Below are 23983 nucleotides of genomic sequence, written 5' to 3' on the forward strand. Positions count from 1 at the left end.
GGAAATAATTTCTTATGATTTGATACCTGTTGAGAATGTGTAGAAAGTATGAACCACTAATAAGTGTTTAGAATGACTTATTCGTAGTAAATATATTAATAGGTCGAGGAAACCAGAAATTTCGTTAGTGAGAAGAGATGTAACATAGATGGTTAGATTTACCAAGGCACAACAAGCACATACTTAAGAATCTATCCTTAAATCAACAACAGTAATAATAAAGTGACATTTACTATATCGCTATTTAGAAATGACTTAACACGTTTATATACAATAATAAATTATGGTATTTCGATTCTGTAGTTTTTGGAATCCATACATATTTTTGTTATTAAAGGTTTCTGCAAGCTAAGTTTATCACTGCATCTTGATCTAAGATCGATACTCAGTCTCCTAGGTGTAAGCATCACTAAATCTCCTTTAGTTAAAAAGCCCCTGTACGCCTTACTCTTGTGTTGCACATTTTTCAATGTCAACGGAAATTGAACCCAAATCTGCATTTTTTATGTGAATCCCACCCACGAAAAGTTGTTGACATTATATTAGTCATTGTTAGTGTCGTAGATGGACTAAGGCTTAGATAATCCGGAAACTTTGCTCTAGAGAGAACAAACGTGGAACTTTTTGATGCCACTTCAGACCTTCAAATAAGGCTGGGACGTGGTCTCACTCCAAACGACTAAATTTATCCACGACATAAACACACGTACATTTATGCTTGCTTTTAGTGGGATTTGAACTCATAGTCTGTTTTTTGGAGAAAATACCCTATCCGCTAGGCCAACCAAGCTTTCGAAGTTGTTGAGAACTGGATATAGAGCCAGCGAGAAAACTTGATGTTTCATATTTTTTTTACCTATCCTAATATCTTAGGAATCTTCCTTCACAAAATGAAAATATCACCAGTCTTAATTTAAACTTTCCGTCCTTAGAGTTCACACTACCTTAGCTAGTTTTTAATGGTAATGATGTTGAGAATACAGAATTTTGTAGAGTTTTTCTCTTGTGGATAGGAAATTTTGAAATGTCGATATAAGCTATTCGATGCCACTCATCTTTCCACAGAAAAGCTGCCTATTGAAATAATCGGTGAAGTACTTGCCTATAAATATTTTTTAAACAAAATTTGTTATTTCGTTAAAAATCGGATAAAGAGTTTCCGAACAACAAGAAAAACATTTCTCTTAGGAGCAATAATATAAATAGACACCATATTCTTGAGTATGGACTCTATCCATAATTTTTCATCAAAGAAGTTCATAAAATATAATTTTAATACCTCGCCTGTTTGCCTTTATTTTAAAAATAATGACAGATATTTTATGGTATTACAATCTTTCACTTGTTAATACTACAAATACCATTCGTAAAGGAGCTTGAGTCGTTTTATCTCATTTGGGCTGTAGCATCAACCAGCCTGATTGACTAAGATGACAGCCTGTCATAACAACTCTTTGAAGTTGACGGATTGAAGTCGGCCAACTTCGAAACACGTCCCAGTTTCCAGTATTATACAGAGTAGCTCATAAAATATAATATAAAATTTAAAAAAAATAATAATAAAAATATATAATATATAAATGACCGTACACAACTACAATCATTTTGCCGTTAACGCTGTAGACGATATTAGAAATTGACTGGTAGGTCTCAGTTGGTTCTATATTCACCTTATGAGATGGATATTTTCTATTTCGAATAAGTCCAGTACCGATTACACCTAAAATGATTGTCATTACCTGTAATAATAGTGATGATTTAATCATTTCATAAAGTACTCAGATCGGTATCTGTGCTGTCCCATCTAACAGTTGGACTTTTCTTAAATCATATCATAACAGACTACAGTGTGGCGTGGTGTGTTATGTTGATAACAGGTCATTTTCACAGAACCACCACAGGATAGGCAACACATGCCTTCGGGACTCCCTTATCCCCTTTCTCTGAATTTGTAATCTGTTTGAATGTTTTTCGGATTTATTTTCACTGTTACGTTTATCATGTCTGCGGTTTGTTATAGTATCGAAATCGCCTGTCGCTAAATAATCCCATATTTTTAATATTGTACCCAACTAAGATCATTTCACATGCATTTCCCGTTTTTTTTTTTTTTTTACTTCGTTCTGTAGCGTGTTTTTGTCCATGATAAATCAATATGCCAAAATATAAGAGGGAAAATCCATATAATTCTAGCATAGTATGTGACTTTCATTTTCGTCTTCAATTTTCAAAATCTTTCTTTTTACCGAAATTCAAATGTCAGGGTTCCATTTTTCCCCCCCAAATCAGTTAATCTTTGTCATGTACGTGTACAAACTGATCCTTTTGGGAATGTTTACCGATACAGAATATGAAGTCTAACTATTTTATAAATATTAGTAATACTTACATTGCTTAGATATAACAACTAGTAACTCGTATATCAATTGAAGAGACTCAAATTTATAACACATAGCAGGAGTTATTAAATCTGGGATTTAATAACATCACCTTACTCTCATTAAACCTATGTAGATTTATCACGATAAAATATGAATGTTATCAGCAGGATAATATCACAAATGCAACGTAAACATTGCTCTGTATTATATCTTCTTAGTGATCGTGATGTTTGACTAGATTAAAGCTGTTATGCCCTTCAAGTTCTAAAGGTAATGGAAATAGAAACCCAGTAAGCTAGCAACAGAATATTTCATCATAATTTCGAATCCAATAAGAATCTCGAGTATAATTTCGATATCAAACGTTTGTTGAGAAATAAACTAATTTCAATGTACTTGCAGAATTATTAGTCACAGTGTTACCTTTACAAATCGTTTGGACCCAGATAAATATCGTAAGAAACGCAAAATGCAACGAGCATAAATCACGAAATTGAAAACGAAACTTTCGAAAAAAGTTTCCTATTCACGTAGTTCATGGCAGAACATAAGGCAATGCCAATCAATATTGGATCCATTCATATTAGAGACTCCAGTGTCTGCATGACAAGCGATGGCGGGGATTAAATGTAAATCTCTTAGGATTTGCATATTTCAATTTCAGATGTATTTTATATGCATTTTTAAGTAGAAATAGGCAGTGGACGAGTGTCATCAATTATGTATGTTGTACATGAATATTGTGAATTAAGGCTAATAATATAAATAGACAATATTGATATTCGTTAGTCATTCTAGTGATTTCTTAATATGATACAATTTAGATGCCAGGATGTTTCTCGGGAGTAAATTCAAAATGAAGAGTATCTGGTATTTTTTCATGTTTTTTCCCCCATAATTATTTTTAAATTCTGTAATCTGTTAAAAGTCCGTCCACTAGTGGTCTGCGAGTTGTGTTCTAGTAGTGTATTTTAGTTTTTGTATTGCTTCTCCATAAGAAGTATCTCCAAGGGAGTCAAAACGGAATTTCTTCGGAGCTGATAATCTCACTTTGCTTAACTTTCATTTCATCACGTCCTGGCCTTACCCTGACCGACTCGTCTAAGTAATTTTGCTTACTTAGTTTATCTTTTTCTCCCAAATAACGCTTTTAATAATACTTACTGCTGGCGTCGGTATTTGCGTAGTTAACACAGACCGCAATTTGGACGATTCCTTTTTCACGAGAGCCTCTGTAGCTAAGTCGGTAACGACAATACTTTTGGCAGGAAAGACCTGAGTTTGATTTCCGTCTAACCGAACATGAGTTAATCAGCTTCATACGGAATTTTTCTTCAGTTGTTTCTGAATTACTACTGAGGCATCTAAAGCTTTGAGGCCGGTGCATTGTCTGCTAATTGCATGTTTTCTTCTGGTCCTCTTTGCCTGTTTTTGTGGGATGAAAAACCAATTTTCCGTATGAGAAAAACATATTTCTGTATAAGACTGGCTAACTCATCTTCAGTTGAAAAGCTTTTCGTATTCCAGACGAGTTTCAAATCCAGATCTTTACAACTGGAGATCACGTGCATCGTCAATATAGACCTAATTATGGAGTTTCCTCTAAGAAACTTTGGATTTTCATCTTTTAAAACTAACAAACTGACCGGATGGATAGAACAAAGCGATTAACAGACATCATAATCGATTGTCCTCATAGTTTTTTCTGCTTAGGCAGTAATTTGAAAACAACCCGACCAAATCCCACTTTATATTCAAACTGCTTTTTCCTGAAAAAAAAATAGGAAAAAAACAACGCATTGATGTGGACAGAGAGAGAGAGATGACTATGGTTATCTCAGTCATCTTCTCTGATCTCACATTACGTAAGATGGTAGACCTTTATTCCATATACTTTGCAACTAACGGTGAAGATATCGCAAGCCTCTCTTTTCCCTGTTCGTCTACTCTCTTAACAACCTTCTTTAGTTGGCTGAGTGGTTAGCGTTCTCCCTCTCCAACTTGTTAGTTGGCTGTTAGTTCGTATCTCGCGTGAAAATGATGCTTGTGGATGTCTAAGTGGCAGGAGAATTTCATTCCCACTGTGAAACAACCATCCTTCTTTATTTGAAGGCCTGACGTGGCTTGAAAAATTGTTTATTTGGTCTTCTAAGCAGCATTTCCGGAATAATAGTTATATACTAACAGTTGGATTCCATTGACAAAAGCCTTGCAAACAAAAATAACATCTTTTTCTACAACCTTTCTTTAGTGAGAATATGATTTTCAAACTATTCTTCAGTAAGAATATGGCAGTCTTGTTCATCTTAATGCTAGAAACATTGACTTCTGTATTATTTCTTTCAATCTTTCTTTTATCCCACTGTTACCTTAGATAATGTGTAAGATGAGTTATCCTAAGAAAGGCAATCTCATCTTATATATTTTAACCTCCATTCTTTCTTTCTTTCTTTCTATAAACATAAGTATCACCTATCAAAGAAACTAGGTTTTCTATTGCGTTCGGCGTTGCTTTTCTTCTGAACATGGAGTATTCTTATAACAATGATAAAATCATTCTGTAGTGGAATACTGAACATCTGGAATGGTACTCTGTGCAGAAGAGAGCAATTATATTGATTGATGGCTCATCCCAGTTTATTTGGTGCATGCATTATCTACGATATTTTCGTAGATATCAAGTCTTTTCCAAATCTGTTATGGCACATGCAGCTATTAGTCCTCAGCCATTCACAGTTTAACGAAAAAATATTTCTATTTTTTCCCAGAGAGTACTTTTATTTTCTTTAGAAGAAAAGTTCATTTCTTCCACCATCAAATGTCATCGTTTGAAACAGTGTACTTCTTAGGTATTTCTTAAAACAAGTACTAACTTCCCGGTTTATCTGGGACTTTTCCTCACAAGCAGGCAAACCAGCCCCGTGAACACACACAGCTACAGACATAGGACACACCATAGGGCTAGCCACCTTATCCTCGAGACGGATACGGCTTAGAATGGCTAAGGATAGCTCCGTAACAGGCCACTAGGCCTAATACGCGAAGGGAAGAAGATGTACTAACTTCATCTTTTTAATTCTAATATGAAAAGTTTTACTTTCTTCCCATCTTTCCTTCCATCCACACCATGCTTGTGAATTCAAGGTGGTTTAATTATTATTACACTATTAAACATAAGAGAGAGAGAGAGAGAGAAAATTACTGGAGAACAGTAGGTTTCTATTCATACGAGTTCTCTTTTAGAGGAATCATGGAGTAGAATATTCGTCTTCTGTATTGTATTGGACGAACCTTCATTAATTAATTCTGATTTCCAAATTTAATTTGGAGATTCGGATTGATTTCTCTTAGCCAGTCGGTACAGGACAGGAAAGTAAGCGAAGGCTAAATTGTTTTCCGTATTCGTGCGGATTTTAGTTGATGGCAGCAACATTTCTAAGCTTCGGACAACACATACGTGGTGGTGACATCCGCCATACTCGTTTCTAGATTTGTTATATACAATAATAGAGATGATTACTTGGTAACTACGATTATGTGAAATGGTTAGCAGTGTGCGTATTAAGCGTGGAAGGAGTTCCTTTTGTGTTGATAACGGTTGTCTCTGGTTACTCCAGTATCAGTAGGCTTGGAAAGGAATGTGTGGCACTGACATCTCACATGCTGGTCTCTCTACTGGCTGGATACACTCTCAGAAATGATTACTGGAGAACAAACATGTACCTGAATGTGGATTAAACTTAATGAGTGTTTACTTTCAGTATTTCATATATTCGTAACCAATTTCAATTTTTTTTTCTGAAATTTATTCCTAGATTTTCACCCAATACCCATTAATTTAAGATGGTGCTGTGCTTAACAATAGATCAAGCCTCGGAACATACGCCACAGATATTAACATTACGATTTTCTAGATGTAGTTGACACACAACTTCTCAAAATGCTTCAGAAAAAGTTTGTTAAGTAGCTTTTTCTTCAGTAGCTTTTTCTTCTCGTGTTTTAACGAGATGTTTGATATGGTTTCCAGTTCTTCTTTTTTGTACGGCTGAACACTTATTGCTACAGGTATGTATGGCCTGTCTGACCTAAAACGGGGGCAAGAACGTGTCTGGCGTTTTTAGAATTCCTAGACTAAGGTGAAATATTAATGGGCGAGAGGGATTCGATAGTTTTCTTTGCATCTAATGTTATCAGTGTTGTGTTATTGTTTGCTTATTTTTTGTTTATTATTTTTGAAAATCTGAAGTTATAAAAGTGAATATCCCTTATAAGTTTATTGATTAGCAGATGATGATGGTACCTGGGTGCGTATATCACGTATCAATATGTGGAAAAAGTATAAGAATAAATCTAACAGTTTTCGACAGTATACTTTTATTTGACGTTATGTAGCGCTGAAGCGATCTAAACATTTCAGAATATACAAATGAAACACGAATGGTTAAACTGATTTTCATAATTTTTATCGGCATGTAGTGGCACTGCATTGGCTGTTGCATTCCAAACAAACATTGCTTCACTTCTGTTCCTGCTAGAAGAATGGCTATGCACCGTACGATCTTTAGTCCAGATTGTCATCCCAAGTGACACGTATTAGCTGTGGTCCTTCTGTGCGTGTCGACATGTTTGTCATGTCGGTGGACAAACTGCTGGTGAGAGCAGATTTGTCAACGATGCGGAAAGGTCTAGTGAAACTTCAAAATGCAGGTGATCAACATCACCTTCAAACGGCTAAAATAATAATTACTTTATTTTTGGACAGTCAAGTAATTATTTTAGCCTGTTTTACTGTGCTGAATCATATCGTAACCGTCTTGATTTGCTGCCATAAAAAAGAAATTAGCCACATTTACTGTAGTTTGGAGCATATTCCTATTTCATGACAATGACTTGCCAGATAATGCTAATCTGGTTCAACAAGACCTCGGTTGCTAGGGGTCGAAATTCATCTTTATTATAAAGAAGGCTATTTGCTGATAACATAGAGTGGCATACTGCAACTACAAAATGTGCACAACTCGTTTTGGTTTTTATTTGGAATGGACACCAGTGTAGTCGTCGCTTGCCCTTAACAATACGAATGAAACGGTGATGATTCATTTTTCATTGGTATTCTGAAAAGTTCATACAGTATTAAAAATGTTCGCAAAAACTTTTCCATTTATCCTCGTGTAAGTGTTTGCATCTTGCATTACGGCACCACGGCACTTCAAGTACGCTTTAAATTTAAATGATCTCCTTGCAGACTTTTTGTATATGGAGTTATTACATCCGACCTGTTTAGGGTTATTGATTGCATTAGACAGGAAGTCTCAAAAGTTTTGAGGGGGCGTGAGCCACATTATGAATGTTTCAAATAGATTAAATATAATTTTTGTATATTAAATGTTTTATTTATGAGCAAGCATGAGACATTTGCAAAACAAGTTGCGTACTAGTTCAAAATTAGTTTTTAAGTAAATTAAATAATTATCATTATTAGTGAGAAAGTATGTAGCTACTATTGCTTTTATTGTAATGCTAATAACGGAATTAAAATTGAGTCAACGTACTGGGTAACACTGGATTATATGATTATGGTTCTCTTTGATTAATATGGTTATCCAGGATCTGCTATAGGTGGTATGAGATGATCGGTAAAATGAGAATAAGACTCGGAACTAATTTTGTACATCCATCGACAGTAAGTTTATACTTTGGATCGAGATACGTACTTGTAAATTCAGAGTTCTTATATTCATTACAGCTTGGAATTTACCAGTGCTTTATTTTGTACGAGGGTGGTCTGAAAAGTTCTAGGCCTAACAATGAAAAAACGAATTTATAATTTCAAAATTAATTATTTTTATTTTTCAAAATAATCTCACTTAAGACTAATACATTTATTCCAGCGATTCTCCAGCGCTATTATCCCGTCCCTGTAGTGGCTCTCAGTAAGATCTGCAAAATACCCTTCTATAGCTGCAATTCGTTTTTCTTCGAATCCTCTTGATTCGAAGAAAAACGCTGACCAGCGAGGAAGTGTTTTAGTTTTGGGAAGAGATAGAAGTCAGAGGGGGCCAAATCTGGGGAATAGGGTGGATGTTCCAACAATTCATACTGCAGATCCCTTAATTTTCCGACTGCCAAAACACCTTCGTGGGCAGGTGCATTGTCCTGATGAAAGATGATTTTTTCCTTCTGCAAACCGGGTCTTTTCTCACGAATATTTTCGTCTAGTCTGGTTAAAAGATAGGAATAAATAGGAATAATATTCCCCGGTTATTGTTTTACCCTTTTCAAGATAATTAATAACAAAAAATGCCTTTAGTATTCCAAAACACCGATGCCAAGACCTTTCCTTCTGATGGAACCGACTTTGTCTTCTTTGGCGCTGAACCTTCGGCTTCTGTCCACTGCTTTGACTGCTGTTTGGATTCTGATGTGTAATGGTGAATCTAAGTCTCATCCATAGTAATAAATCGACGCACAAAATTAGTTTTATTCTTGTAAAGACGCTCCAAGCACTGTTCAGAGATTTTCATGAGAGTGAGGTTTTGATCTGCACCCAACTTGCGCAAAGCTTTTTCATTTGCAATTCTTCATGCAAAATATATCCTACACGTTCTTTTGAAATGCCTATAGGCTCAGCAATTTCACGCACTTTGACTCGCTAGTCATGTCATCCAATACCATATCGTGCACCGAATCAATGATTTCTGGTATTGTTACACGTTTTGGACATCCTTCACGTGGATCACCTTCAAGGCTGGTACGGCCACGTTTAAACTCGGCAGCCCATTTCTTAATTGTCGAAAACGAAGGAGAAGAGTGCCCCTAAACTTTTATGAACTTCAAATGAATTTATTTTGACGTTAAACCTTCTTTTACAAAGAATGTTATAACCGCACAATACTCAAATTTATCCATTTCAAGGGATACAAACAACACTTTTGCTTCAGACAGCTGTATAAAACAAACTACTTGATAGAATGACTTGCAATTTCAAATGGATGCTTATGATAGATGTACGAACTTAAAGAAAAAAAATCCTACCGCAGTGTTGCCGTCTATGGTCGAGGCCGAGAACTTTTCAGACCACCCTGGTATAAGCTATAATTGACTAATTGACTGCCTGATTTTCGTAAGAAAAGAGTTGATTGTTTATTTTATATACAGTAATTTCAAGAGGAGAAAATTGTATCTGGTTTAGTAACACACGATCAAATATAGCGCACTACTTACTTATGCATTCGCTTTTTATGCGGTGCAGTCAGTTAATTTATTCATTGTTTGATGAATTAACCGACTATTGTATTAATTGACACCAAAAATTTTACTTTCTGCTTTCAAAGTACGATTAACATTATATAGTAACGCTAATTACTTTATATGGCCAGCTTATCCCGCTCGGAATATATTTGAAAGAAGAAAAATATGCGTCAAATATTAAAAAATCGTTTTAACTATATTGACACAAATCTTGCTTAAATATATTTTAAAAAGTAAAATGCACTATTCTCATTTGGATTGCTTAGTTCTTGAAGATATCATAGTTGATAAATAAATTCTTACCCCAAAAAAACAACTTTATTAAAATAGTATTTATAATTTACTGTAAAGTGGTAGTAGAACTTAACCATTGTTTATTTTATTTGCAGCCCAACCTTCTATGTAAAAATGAACGATGACAGCTAACAAGCACTCGACGACCACCTTCACTGCCAGTCAATGTGGCATCTGATTGGATGCCAGTGAGAAGGAGCTATGGGGAACAAACTGAGTTGTTCGTGTGCTCCTCTCATTCGTAAAGCTTACCGTTACGAAGATTCGCCATGGCAGACGGCAAGAAAGAGGGATGGCCATTTATTGCGGTGAGGAATATCTTTATTTCATATATTACACTTTCCTTTCCTTGTAAAAATGTATTGTTTTGTCATTATATTAATCTGCTGTCATCATCCAAACTCTCAAAGAACAAGAAAATTTTCATAAAATATCCTTTAGCTTATATTAACATAAGTCAGAAATCATATTTCACTTTAATGCTTTCTCTTGCTGGTAGGGTGCGCACATGCCGCTATGTTGTTATAGTGAATGTTGTTTTGCTTAGTGTGTATAATGTCGTCTGCTTCAATGGAGTGTAAAATAAAAACTGTACAATATTATTAAAAGATAAATGTGCGTTTAATAATACTAAAATAATTTCATGGAATATTGAGGTAATGTAATGTGCCAAATTTAAATCCATTATACTTATTTCAAGTGATAATTTTATGCAGCATGTTTGCTTGTATAAGTTTATTTACATTAGAATATATTTATGTTGCTCCCACACACGAAAGGTTATTTGTAAACCTATAGTACATTTTGCACCGTGGGTGGGGTAGGGATATTTTTTCTACTTTCATCAATTATATATATATATATATATATATATATATATATATATATTTCAGACAAAATTTGACAAATTTTGTAATATTCATTTTCTACTCCATGGGTGAATATTGCAAAGTTTAGATTTTTTTTTTGTTTGTTTATAGAGGTCTATCTTTGTTTAATTTTCTTTATTATTTTAATAATAAAAGACTGTTGTTAACGACACATTACTTAAATATTTTAGAACAATTTTTAGATGCTCATGAATCGGATTGTAGTAGACGATAAAGGTCGATAATTTCATTATATAAATTATTCTGCACACTTTCCTGCTCATTATTATTATTAATTTCATTTCAACAGGAATTACCTCAATTTTGAAGGTCATTCCTGTTGAAATGACCTAACATTAATCATAAAATTATTGATCATATTAGTTTTTTAGTTTGATATTAGTTTAAAAATATTTATTCTTTAGTTGATGATTCGGGTTGATAATTCGTCGACGGCATCACTGCTTTAATAGAATCCGAAATATTTAAATCTTTTTTTATTTTAAATGGGATTCGGCTTGAACAGTTAGTTGGCACCCAAAATTCTGGCGTTGCAAGCAATCAGCTGCTGCACCTAGCAGTGTACTATTGCAGACTGCACTCTCTTTTGATTTCCATTAATGCCACTGACAAATAGTTTTGGTGAGGTGACCTTTGTTGTTATACTTTTGTAGCGCAGCCATCTTAGCAGCCGCAGTAAGGAAGGTAGCGTTGATGAGATGTACCAGTAGGTGGTGTAATAGTTTATTCAATACTTCTAAGTGCACCATCCCACCCACCTCGCTCTCGCCACTCGCATAAAAGTTCACCAAAGAGTTTATTGGAAGGCCTGTATTTGTACGTTAGAGTGTTCTCTCACTTGTGTTTCATTTGCCCTTCCTTTACAGATTTAAGTGATGCTGTAAGCAATGCTGGCGAAATTTTTTCATTTGTTTTTTCGTTTCTAAAAAGAGAAATTTTCAATAACTTTGTTTTTAATTTTTGAGTATTGAATTCCAAGGCTTGAATTTCAGTGTTTTAATATGGCTCATCTTGAAAGTGCGACTAAGACGAAATTGTCCATATATTTTTCTTTTCTTTATGGCTTCTTTTCTTTTTCTAGTAGGCCTGGTTGGCCGGGTTTCGAACCCGCAGCCAAAAGGCTGCGGGTTTGAAACCCTCCGTGGGCATGGATGTTTGTGATTGTCTGTGAAAATACTAGTAGTGGTGAGCGGTAGATGGCGTTAGCGTAGTTGTGGTTTGTTGTAGTTGGTGGACTGAGTGGAGACAGAATTTTAGAGTAGATGCCTCCCCTCGATGAGTCTTTGGACTACCTGGAGGTGTCACGTAATAATAATAATATTTCACACTCTAGAAGCAGAGTGGGTCGGAGCTTATAAAACACTTATTTTCTAGTCTGTATTTATCTTTTAGTGTGAATTATTTTAGCACAATGAATTGAATAGTTCTGTATAAAAATTGTGTTATTAATTTATTAAAGATTTATTATAATGTTCGTTTTCAATTATTATAAAAAGGGGAAAAAAGCCATGTATCTTTTTGAATGAAACCAGAAATACTTAAGAAAATAAATTTTATATATGGATATTAGAGGATGCTAGTTATCTATGCTCAATTTTCCGTGTACGAGGGTTGTTCAAAAAAAGACCGAACGTTTTAAATAGCGCGCCAACCGGCACAGAGCGCACACCTTGTGGTTGGTTTTGACAACAAACTGCCAATTTTCCCGTTCTGCTATTAACATTAGTCGTTGAGTTGCATACGCTGAAGTGAGCATGTGCACAAGCTGTTCGTCGGATTAGTGACATTGAAAGAGCTTGCAGAACAATGATGTGCGTGTGAAATTTTGCTGCAAACTTGGTTAAAATTTTAGAGACATTTCAATTGCTTCACCAAGCATACAGGGAGGACTATATTAGCCGAACTCAGTACTATGAGTGATTTCTTTTAGTGTCAATGGATGAGTCGATCAAAGATCAAGGTGATGTTGGTTGTGTTTTTTGATTGGAGAGACATTGTCCATTATGAATTTGTACCATGTGGTAGGATGTATAACAGAGTTGTACCAGGAAGTTTTAGCGCGTTTGAGGAAGAGGCCTGAATTATGGGAAAACCAGACTTGGAAAGTTATACCACGACAATGTGCTGGCTCACGCGCCGCTGCTTATCCTCAGTTATATGGCAAAACATTAGACATCCGTTGTGCCTCATCCACCCTATTCTCTGAACTTAGCCCCAGCAGACTTTTTCCTGTTTCCCAAACTTAAAACCACTTTGAAAGATTGTCGTTTCCAAACCATAGAGGAGATTAAGGAAAATGCAATAAGAGAACTGCGTGCCATCACAAAGTGAGTTCCAGGAAGCATTCCAATAATGGAAGAAACGTTGGGAAATGTGTATCGCCAGTAGAGGGGACTACCTTGAAGGGAGACAGTGCTTAAAATATTGTAAAATAAGCAATAAAGTCTTTATAGCAAAAGTTCGGTCTTTTTGTGAACACGCCTTGTATTCTGGATACGTTTTTGCGAATGTTTAACTCAGATGGCGAAAACATTTTGGGGAAAAAAAGACATGCCCATGACTTCTGTGTTACAGACTTGGATGTTAATTTGATTCCCCATCGATATCAAGGTGATGTTCATAGTGCTACTTTAGGACACCAATAAGTCCCTTCAGAGATCGAAATCCATACTAAAGGCTGAATAGAGTATTATTATTCAACAGACTTGATTTAGAAATTGGAAATTTCAACTTCATGGAGTGTTTGGTGAGATGTGTGTGGTCTAATATTATGGCGAATATATTCAAAAACCATAGGTTAGTTCTTTTCCTATGGTTTTTGCACTCTCGCAATACTTCTACTTGTTGATAGTTTCAGTCTGCATGTATAAAAAATAGCCATATTTTGTATGGCTATTTTTTATACATAGCTTTTTGTATTCTGAAAAATGATTCATTTAGTTCCATCCTTGGGATTAGTGCTTAGATTCTGGCTCGTAGTGACAGACTCAAATGTCACCATTAGTAATAATATCTTTTGAAATATTAGGATAGTTGTTTACGATATGACCCTCAAAGATTTCAGGAAATCTCTCTCTCTTAAATAAGCGGGATGTCTATTTGAGCAAATTTCAGGTAATATCAGGCCTTACTGTGATCTCTTGACACTATCAAAACATCCACGTCTTAAAGAATGCTTTTTTTTTGACGATCTCGTCTTATTCATTCACTAATCTTTCTCTGATTTTTCATGAGTTATGGTATCCGTTGGTCTAGCTGACCTTTTCTATTATGTTATCTTCTGGCATTGCTGATATTAGTAGTTCCTTCACCTTGTACACCCAGTGGTTTTTGGATTCAAATTACCATGCGGTAATTATACTGCATCAAGTAAATTCAGTAATTATACTGTATTTACTTGATTAGTAAATACTAATGAAGATTTGATTAGTATTTTTTTGAATACACTCCTACCTGCTATCCACTAGACATTGTCTATGAAACACTTCTATGTCAAACTTACCTCATCTGAAAATTTCATCACTATCATCCGTTCCTTATATTTATCCTCACCATGTATATGGGATACTATGATAGTAATACTACATAAATAAATTCGTACTATTCATCTAAATTCTGTAAACTAGAATTCGGCTGTGAAGCAAATCAGCAAAAATTTTTTTTCATGACATGTCTACAGTTATGTTAGGTACAGTTATAATTACCCCTTATTAATGGAGCAATGTTTTGTGGATAAATTGCGTAAAGATATGTTTTTAATTTTAGGACATGTAACTCTCTTGTTCAGGATTATTTGGTTTTGAGATTCTGTCGTCTATACAGGGTGGTTCAAAATTCCACGTACAAACTTTGAGGGGATTTAGAGAACATAAAAATCAGCCATATTCATGACCGAAAGTAATAGGTGGCGCTGTTCGCCAGCGCTCCAGGTGAGCAATTGGTGCTTCCCCATTTATGCTTTCGACGTCGTAGGAAGAATATGCGTCGTTTTACGAACGCTGAGATGGCAGCCATGCACCTCGTTTACCATATTATGTATCCAACTACTACAGAAATAACACAAGGCAGTAAGTAGTGTAAAAAACTTTATTAGGCGTAAATGAACAGTTCAGTAGTAGTTGGATACATAATATGGTAAATGAGGTGCATGGCTGCCATCTCAGCGTTCGTAAAACGACGCATGTTCTTCGTACGACGTCGAAAGCTTGAATGGGGAAGCACCAATTGCTCACCTGGAGCGCTGGCGAACAGCGCCACCTATTACTTTCGGTCATGAATATGGCTGATTTTTATGTTCTCTAAATCCCCTCAAAGTTTGTACGTGGAATTTTGAACCACCCTGTATATATATCATAAGACAACAGAATCTTAATCCAAAAGCCTTCCTTTATATATATATATATATATATATATATATATATATATATTAGGATAACCAAGTTATTTTATAAACTTGGTTATTTTAACTCCTAAAAAAAAAAAAAAATTATCACACACATATCACTCACACACACACACACACACACACACACACACACACACACACACACACACATATATATATATACCATGCTAGCTCAGTAGCCAGAATATTAAAATCATCCCGACACATGCAGCAAACTACACATGGCAGTTACCAGCTATAAATAAGTAGTACACTGCTTCCAGTAGATAACATTTGCAGTGTATGTGAAATGAGCACAGCTCAAGCCCTTAGAGATTTTAAGATGATAGTGAGGAATATAATAACTGTTGTCCTGGTAAGATGGGCAGGTCAAAGTGTTCAACTATACCGAGAGTGATGTCATAAAAAATAGAATAAACATTGAATACGTGGTTCGAAACAGCTGATTGACGAGAGAATTAAATGAAGGATTGACAAGATCATCAAGTCTAGACGTGCGTGAGTTAGTCAAATGATTGTATAGAGCAAGCGAGTAGCGTAACTGAATGCATCATGTTTTGAATATGAATATCTGTCAAATCAGCAGATGACCACTAATGGTACCACTGTCAATAAAAACCAGCATTTAAGGCTCTTTACAATGGGTTACAATCACGATCACCTATAATCCTCATCCATCAGCATGGAAAACACTAGAGATAAGCACAAAACCATGGATGTATCGCCGGGCACCGCACTGCAATGCGATGGACCTGGTTTTTTATGGTCTACGAAATGGTTCTTGTCATTTCTTAAGTCCCTTAATACCAACATAGCAGACTGAATAGTGAAGCCCACCTGTGTATTGTTGCCTACGATGTAGGCAATGACTAACCTGATGAACATTTCTTGCAGGAATGACTACTGGGGCATTGAATAGTGACTTGATTGCACTCTTCCCCTCCCTCTATCAACGAATCTCAATCACATTGAGCATTTTAGCAAAACGTGATGTACATAACAGGAACTTTTGCCATAAAATTTGATTGATATGCAAAAATTCATGTCTGTATGATATAAAATTCCAATGGAGTGTTTCAGAACCTTGCGGATTCAGAGCCCTGGTATATCGGTGATGTTCATCAGCTCATCGCATTCCACAATATTTTTTCTACTTAATGGAATTTCTGTTACATATCTAGAGATTTAAACGAAACTTTCTTTATATATCTAGAAACAGGGACGTCATTAAAACAAAGCATGTTAATGTTGGTATTGGTCCTTTTGAAACGCTCTTCCCACCGATGGAAGCATCATGCAAAGAATGAAGTTAACTAAGGATGAGTTAGTTCTCTTCATACGAAGGTGGTTATTGATTCCAAGAAACAAGCCATCAGAATATGGATAATTAATTTACATCATATAATGACCTTACAGTCTTATTTTGCTTATCTCCATCCAGTAACTCAGGTATATCTATGACTTCTGAAAACTATATCTGTTATTTATATATGCCCACGACAGTTTGATCTGATTTTTTCCATATCAAAATTCATTCTATCCAAGTGAGTAATAAACTTTACCCAATAACAGTGGTGTACAATGGTAATAGCAACAAAGCAATTGTATATATTTTAGAATTTCTATAAATATATATAAAAAGTGTTCTTATTTACTGATAAAAAATGAACTCATGAAATGTTTCTTTCATTAAATGTCACGATCACCTCTAATCCGTATCTCGAGATTGTGCATAGTTATTTAAGAGAGCATGAGTTGGATCTATTTCTTCACCGGCTACTTCTAAATAAGAGCAGTTTCCGAAACAAGTTGCTAAAATGGTCCAAATCTAATACTCCGGTCTTCGAAAGCAACAAACTATTTTTAATCTCCTCTAGTAATCCTTTTTTACGGAAAAAGGCTCCTTTTGTATGAAAATAGTGTAGTATGCCATTAAAAATAACGTCGTAAAAGGTTTTAAATCGGTAACTAAATTATTTCATCCTGGTGAGTAGTTTTTTTTTTTTAAATGGTTAGCCGTAAAAATGTATAGATAGAAAAAAAATTTTAAAACTCTCTAACATTTATTTTTAAGATGTATATAGGCGCACTAATCGAATTTTGGTATAGAAAAATATGACGCACTAATCGGGGCCGCATTAATCGAGGGATTGCTGTATTCCGAACATATTGCTTCGCCATTATTTACTTAATATTCAGAGAGAAAACATTTTGATAGCTAATTGTAATACAGTAGTAGCATCAAACGATATTTTCGGATTCCACTGTTTTGGTTATTGGGGCTGGGAAGGTGACAGCATGTGGTGTTTGCATTACCCGTATATTTAAGAAGTATCTAATAGCCCAGACTTCCAACTAACCTTCCCCGTTTCCAACTCCAATAAAAAAAAGAAAGTAAGTTGTGCTTCCAACGACGAAATTTCATACGTCATGCGCTGCAACGTAAGCTATCCAAATTTTTCTCATTTCTTGATTTCTAATTTGAACATTAAAGAAATATGGTGATTAGGAAGACTCTTCTAAACACGTAGCATACAATCAGAGCAAATTTTCATAAAACATAACTCCCAGATCATGTGATACGCATGCATCCATGAAGAATCAGGAGGAATGTGAATAACTTCGGAGACTTTTAGTAAAGATGTGTTTGAAAAAAAAAAAATTGAACATGAGTCTGACACTTGAAGGGTAAGGAGCTTTGGTTTGCTTAAAGAAAATCGCTTTGGCATTTTCAATGGTAAGAATAAGCAAGCATGTACCTGGTAAAGTGTTTATTCCAGGATGTTTAATTCATCTTTACAGTAGGTTCTAAAATTGTCGCCCAATATGAAATATATCTCGTCGGTGCATGTATTTCATTAGGACTATTCTTTACCTGGCCTACAACATCTAAAATACGACCGAGTAATTCATATCGTCTTCTACTTTTGTCTAGCACAGTAAATTCTTTCATTTATCTCCACAGGTAAAAATTCAGCAGGTTTGAGTTTGACAGTCTAGGACCTAGGTGGCTAATTTTGTAATTTGTAACAATTACAGCCGATAGTAGAAAGTACTGAAGAATCTAGTTTTTACTGAACACAAAAAATATGGAGAAACTTCATCGTGTTACAAATACATATATGACGAAGTATTATTGAAAAGTACTTTTCACTTAGCACGAGGATTCTTTTCTGATCCTTCATTTCAGTTGGATTAAGATCGTTTCTGGTCACTTGATCTTCATCACTGAATAAGGTGTATCAATGTAATCGGTGACTGGCACTGAATAAGTTAAATTTTTTTCACTGTTTGGCATGATCTGATCTTCCTTCCCTCCCCTTCTGGTTCAAGATGCTATATGTGGCATGAATAGAAAACTTCTTATGACTCTACATGCGTGTTTTACGGAATAAGATGAGTAGAAAGTCTTCACTTACCTGCAAGAGGACTTTACTGCCGTAGTAATGCGTTATCATTCAGCTACATCTTTTTAAAAAAATGTAAACATTAAAAAATCCATGTCCATATGATTTTTTACGCCAAATGATCTCCAGCTAATAAGATCCCAGAGTTCTGCATTATGTGTTTCTTCAACTGAGTAAGGCATTCTTTACATAAACAAAGCAATTTATTATTATTATGCACGTATTGGAATTATCATTGCGAAAACAAAAGGACATTGATCTGTAGAAAGAATTAGGGAGCAGTACAGAATTAATTAAATCATGGATATTACAATGTGACAACTGCAGCTGGAAACCCGTGAAGTTCTTTAGCTGAGCGCATATCCAAGATTTCCATTTTTTATGATATGATAAGTGCTATTTATTTTTTATTTTTTAATCACTATATATTTCATTTCCGAATGATTTTATCCATCTTTGCGATGGACATCGGATCATTCTTGTTTAGTTTTGGTTGATTCAGGAAGAGCTCACAAAATTCCTTAAACGTTCAAAAATTACAGATGTATAGGATCATGTGTCCAATTATCATGTAATTTGTAGCCAGGACATTATCTGTAAATCTCAATTTTTTCATGTTGGTGAAATGAAATAATGTACGTATACATCGAGAAATATGTTTTTAAGGGAATCAATATGTGATATAAGGAAGTATTACGTTTCTTTTAATAGCCGGTTATTGCCATTAAAGTGAATAAATTACATTAAACCGACTAAGATTACTGAATGGTGACATAATGACATCATATGACAGCCTTACCGACGAACAGTTGCATTCATTCACTTTCTGGTGGTGTTCTTAAGAGTGAAGTAAGAAAATGCTCTCAGGCGTGAGCGTAATTTTTATTCAGAGAGTAAATACGTAAGACATAAGTCGTCGACTCCGTTTAGTTTAGGTCTCAGCAAGCAAAAAAAAAATCCCAAATGAAAGAAAGACATTGAAGGTTTCCGGTATCAGAACTCGGCACTTGAAACAGAGCAACTGTAACTGCATAGTAGCCTTCCGATAGTGAACTCTGCGCTTCGCGTACTTGAGTCTGTAAAATGTTGCAAACATTCGCTTTACTCATTTAATCTATGGGCACGTTAACAAAGCTCTCTGTTTGATAAGTGGTGGTGTTGGACGATTTCTTTCTTTCTGGTCACATGGTTTTAAGCACTGTCATATTTGTTATTATAATAGAAATTTCCAACGTTATTGGTTATAAATTCTTCTCTCTTTCATATTCACTGCAAGGTGTCCTAGGATCGGATTCCACATTGTACAGGAAAAACAAACATTTCTACGGACAAATAGTCGTAATATGATGCTTTAAGATTTAGGTGGAGCCTAAGATAAACTGGCTTAAAATAACCAACATAAATATATCCAGAGCTATGTTATTATTTAGAACTATCTGAAAGATGCCATATGTAGGTTTATATACTTGCAAAGGGGAAGTGATTAAATCGTATGGCCTGGTCTTGTAATGACAGAAAACTACTTCATATAACAGACTGCGCTGAAACATGTTCCAACATAGTCTTCGTTACGAATGGCTGCTGAGCTAACGAGATACAAGCTTGCTCATTCAAACTCTCAGTCTAATATGAAAGGCATTAATATGGAGCTAGTATACCCTTTGCTGCTATTTTCAGGTAGACGTCTTCAGCCTTCAATCTTATCGGAAAGCTATCCGCTGGAATTTGGTACATTGCTGTTATAATTTCCTTCCATTATTCCAGAGCCGTATTAGTAAGATCGATCAGTGATGTCGGATGGTTCTGCGTGGCTTACAATTAGCATTTCAGTTCATCTCACAGGTATTCTGTAGATGAATTGAAACGCCAATTGATGGGTGACGAACTCCAAGTTCAACACCCATCTCATCAAACCATTCCTTCTCAGACCTCGCTTTATGAACGGGGGGGGGCATTCTGTTGTTGAAAGGGGCCTTCGTCGAACTGTTGCCATAAAGTTTGGAAGCACAGAATTGTCTAAAATGTCATTAGAAGCTGCGATGTTATGATTCTCCGTCATTGGACCTATGTGGGAGGGGGGGGGACAACCCGAACCAGGCATAAAAAACAGCCACAGACAATGATACCTACTTCACTTCACAGTTGCCACAACACATTCGGGCAAGTAGCATTCTCCTGACATCCGCCCAATCCAGATTCATTCGACCATCGGACTGTCTATTTCCACCGTCATTGGACCTCCAGAGGTCCAATGACGACCAGCTTTATACCACTCTACCCGAAGCTTGGTGTTACCTTTGCTGATGTTAGGCTTGCATGCGGCTGTGCAGGCATAGAACGCATGTTCTTCAGCTCCCAACGAACAGATTTGTGTTAGTATTGTTTATAGAGGCATTTCTGAAATCGGTAGCGAGTGTTTCAACTGAGCACAGACGAATTTTTCTCGCTGCACCCTTCAGGACTCGGTGATCCCACTCTTCAATTTTATTTGGTCTCTCAGGTCGTGATTGTGCTTCTGTTGCTCCAAGGCGTTTCCACTTCACAGTACATAATATCATTTACAGTTGATCGGGAGTGTCGCAGCAAGGCAGAAATTTCCCGAAGTGAGTTGTTTCAAACGTGACATCCTACGATGATGCTACGTCGAAAGGCGCTGAGCTCTTCAATACGAACCATTTTGGTATCGTAATTCCTCCTAGGTGTTTCCACTGTATGAGTCACAGTCATGATGTATATGGCCATATCTACTACTACGAAGATGTGTTCAGATATGTTTGATTAGATAGTACATATAGACTGACTTGGAAGGTAATGAAGAAGAAGGCTGTTATTGAAATAGATTGCTGTATCCAGAATTTCATTTTATCTACGATGGTAAAACTGCTGGCTGGAAACAAAAGGTGATCTGGAAGTCAGGTTATCTCAAGGAGAAAGAGAGATTGACATTATCGAATCTCAACATTTTAATAGATAAATGTTAATAAATCTCCACTAATCGTTTTATATACTGGTTTTATATTGTCAGATCAATTTTCTCCTAGACCGCCGTTCCAAATTTTGACAAAAACTTTGCAGTTTCTGTTCTGGGAATTTTCTCTGTAATTGTCGGCTCTTTATGTTCTTCAGTGATACATTACTTCCTGGTATCTTTCTTATCAGCCAGAGAGTTATTCTAAATTTATAGAAGAAGTCAATCTTCTTTACGAAAGAAAATAAATGTAATAGTTCCGTCTTTGGCAGTGTAATATCAACCGTGTTCAACACATATGAAGAATTCTGTTTTTCTTTCCTGCACAGAGATAATTTCTTTTATTTACGAATTAAAATTTTTTCATCTTCTGTGTGCAAACATTAGCACCTTATTTCCATCTGAATGAAAATTTTAGTACAATTGCTAAGTATCATTCATTTACGTTTGCATAGTCTCATTCCGTACCATTTGCAGTTTCGAAACCAAATCCGTCAGAAGAGTGGGATGATCAACCTTATTTTCATAGTCTGCTGTATCTATTAATGGCATGCATTCTCTGGCCATTTCACCGAAGGAGAAAATTCCTGCCAATTTAATATGGCACAGACCAAACTCACCTTCAACCTAGATGACATTCATACTTATATTTACAACAAAAGACACGTCTCTGTATCTCAGACAATATTGATGACTCAGTTTGGTTGTAAAACCCTGGATTTGAATTTGGTCTAAGATGCGAAAACTTTGGCTTTTTCTACTGATTGTGAATTAGCTAGTCTCATGCGGATCTGCTAGGATTTTCCCTCTCTGAGACCTCTGTTTTTTTAATTCTGCAGAACAGAAAAACTGGCCATAAGAAGCATATAACTTAACAGACAAAATATACTGGCCTTATGACCTTAGTTGCTTCGGCCAAAATTAAAAATGATTAAACCAGAGTATTGTCAGTACACTGAGCTACGGGGACAACTTAAAATGTTCAAGACAATCAAATAAAATCAGAAGCCGATTACAAAACATTCATCTTATAATAATCTGTATTTTATTTCTTCTCCGTTTTGTTAATGTTCATGAGAAACCCATGGTAGCATTCGTTTTGTTGAGTTATTAAAAATGACTTTTAATCTAAAGTATCCAATTAAAAAATGGTTAATTTAGATTTCTTTCCCCCGGATATCTTATATTCAGTAATCATTTATACTTTTATTCAGAACATATCTGTCGTTTGAATATCTGTTCTTTAAAGTTTACAGAACTGTTAACCATTTCCTTTGCTGTGGCAAATCTGTTATATGGGCTGGGATTTGCTTTCTACCAAGCAACATCTGAACGCTCCGCATCGACTGCCTTCCAATTTTTCATTCCCTCTTCTTCACCTCACGTGATATTTTGACATGCGCTCAAACCTCTCCGAGATCTTTTTGCCGACGTTGCACAGCATTGGCCCTTTTGTTAGTGCGTAGGAACTGCAGTACGCTAACCCACCCCATCTGTCAAAACGCTCCCCGAGAGAACGCAAGGTTTGAACTTTTCTCTATTCTTTTCATGCATCTCTTCACGCACCTTCCATAAAGACAAGATACGGAGATTTTCCTTCACTGAACAGCGTCGGCTGCTCTTCCATTCCTACGCGTGTTACTAGCAAACAAACATACTCCGACTTCGTATTGAATATTTCAACAGGCTGCCTGCAGTCACTCCGTTATTGGAATGTCGGACTATTTTCAATACTTCCGACAACCGATTTGTTACGTGAATGTACAACATATCGCATAGTTTCGTCGTAGATGCAGCGGAGAGCCAGAGGGGGGGGCCTTCGTGGATAGGATTTAAATGAATTAAAGACTTTTTTTTTGCTATTGGATGCCCAACAGACTCTAGTCTAAGCATCCAACTGCCCGAAAACTATGGAGTATATGGAATTACACAAGCATAGTTAATCTTCAAACCAACGGTATTTCTAATTCCCTGATTTGGAAACGGTGCTTAGGCGTCGCTTCAACCGAGATTAGTACAGAGATGGGATAGAACAAATTTCCAATTCACTGCTAATAGTCATGTACAGGATTGTCTACTGGTACGGTTCATTGATATCGCTGGTCGCCAAACGTATTTCCATTGCGATAGGATTTGTAAAACGATGTCTGATGGTGTCTGTTCTTGGCATTTATTTAAAATTTCCTTGCTCTGCGTGATATCAGAATGAAGTGCATTTGAGTTAAAGAGTTTTTAAATACTTTTTATAGATTTTTATTTTTATTTTATGTCGATTCCACTCACGAATATTGAAAACAATAGCACATGTGTACCTTGGATGATAGGTTAAGGATTACATTATTCGGAATCCCTGCTCTGAGATCAAAATCCGATTTTTTCATCCCGTC

At 35.8% G+C, this 23983-nt stretch overlaps 1 protein-coding gene across 6 annotated transcripts in view; it reads left to right on the forward strand.

Annotated features, from left to right (window-relative positions):
- The window catches only part of LOC150094189 (protein still life, isoform SIF type 1-like), an 881056-nt gene that overhangs the window by 62939 nt on the left and 794134 nt on the right, over nt 1-23983 (forward strand). For all 6 annotated transcript variants that reach the window (XM_090412285.1, XM_090412284.1, XM_090412288.1 and 3 more), the window contains exon 2: nt 10022-10234. In XM_090412285.1, coding sequence (XP_090268411.1) covers nt 10128-10234 — 107 coding nt within the window. In that variant the 5' untranslated portion in view covers nt 10022-10127. The remainder of the gene's footprint in view (nt 1-10021; nt 10235-23983) is intronic.

This window comes from Typopeltis vanoorti, chromosome 22, assembly GCF_054136105.1.
Source record: "Typopeltis vanoorti isolate ZY-2024b chromosome 22, IOZ_Tvanoo_1.0, whole genome shotgun sequence".
NCBI classification, from domain to species: domain Eukaryota; kingdom Metazoa; phylum Arthropoda; class Arachnida; order Uropygi; family Thelyphonidae; genus Typopeltis; species Typopeltis vanoorti.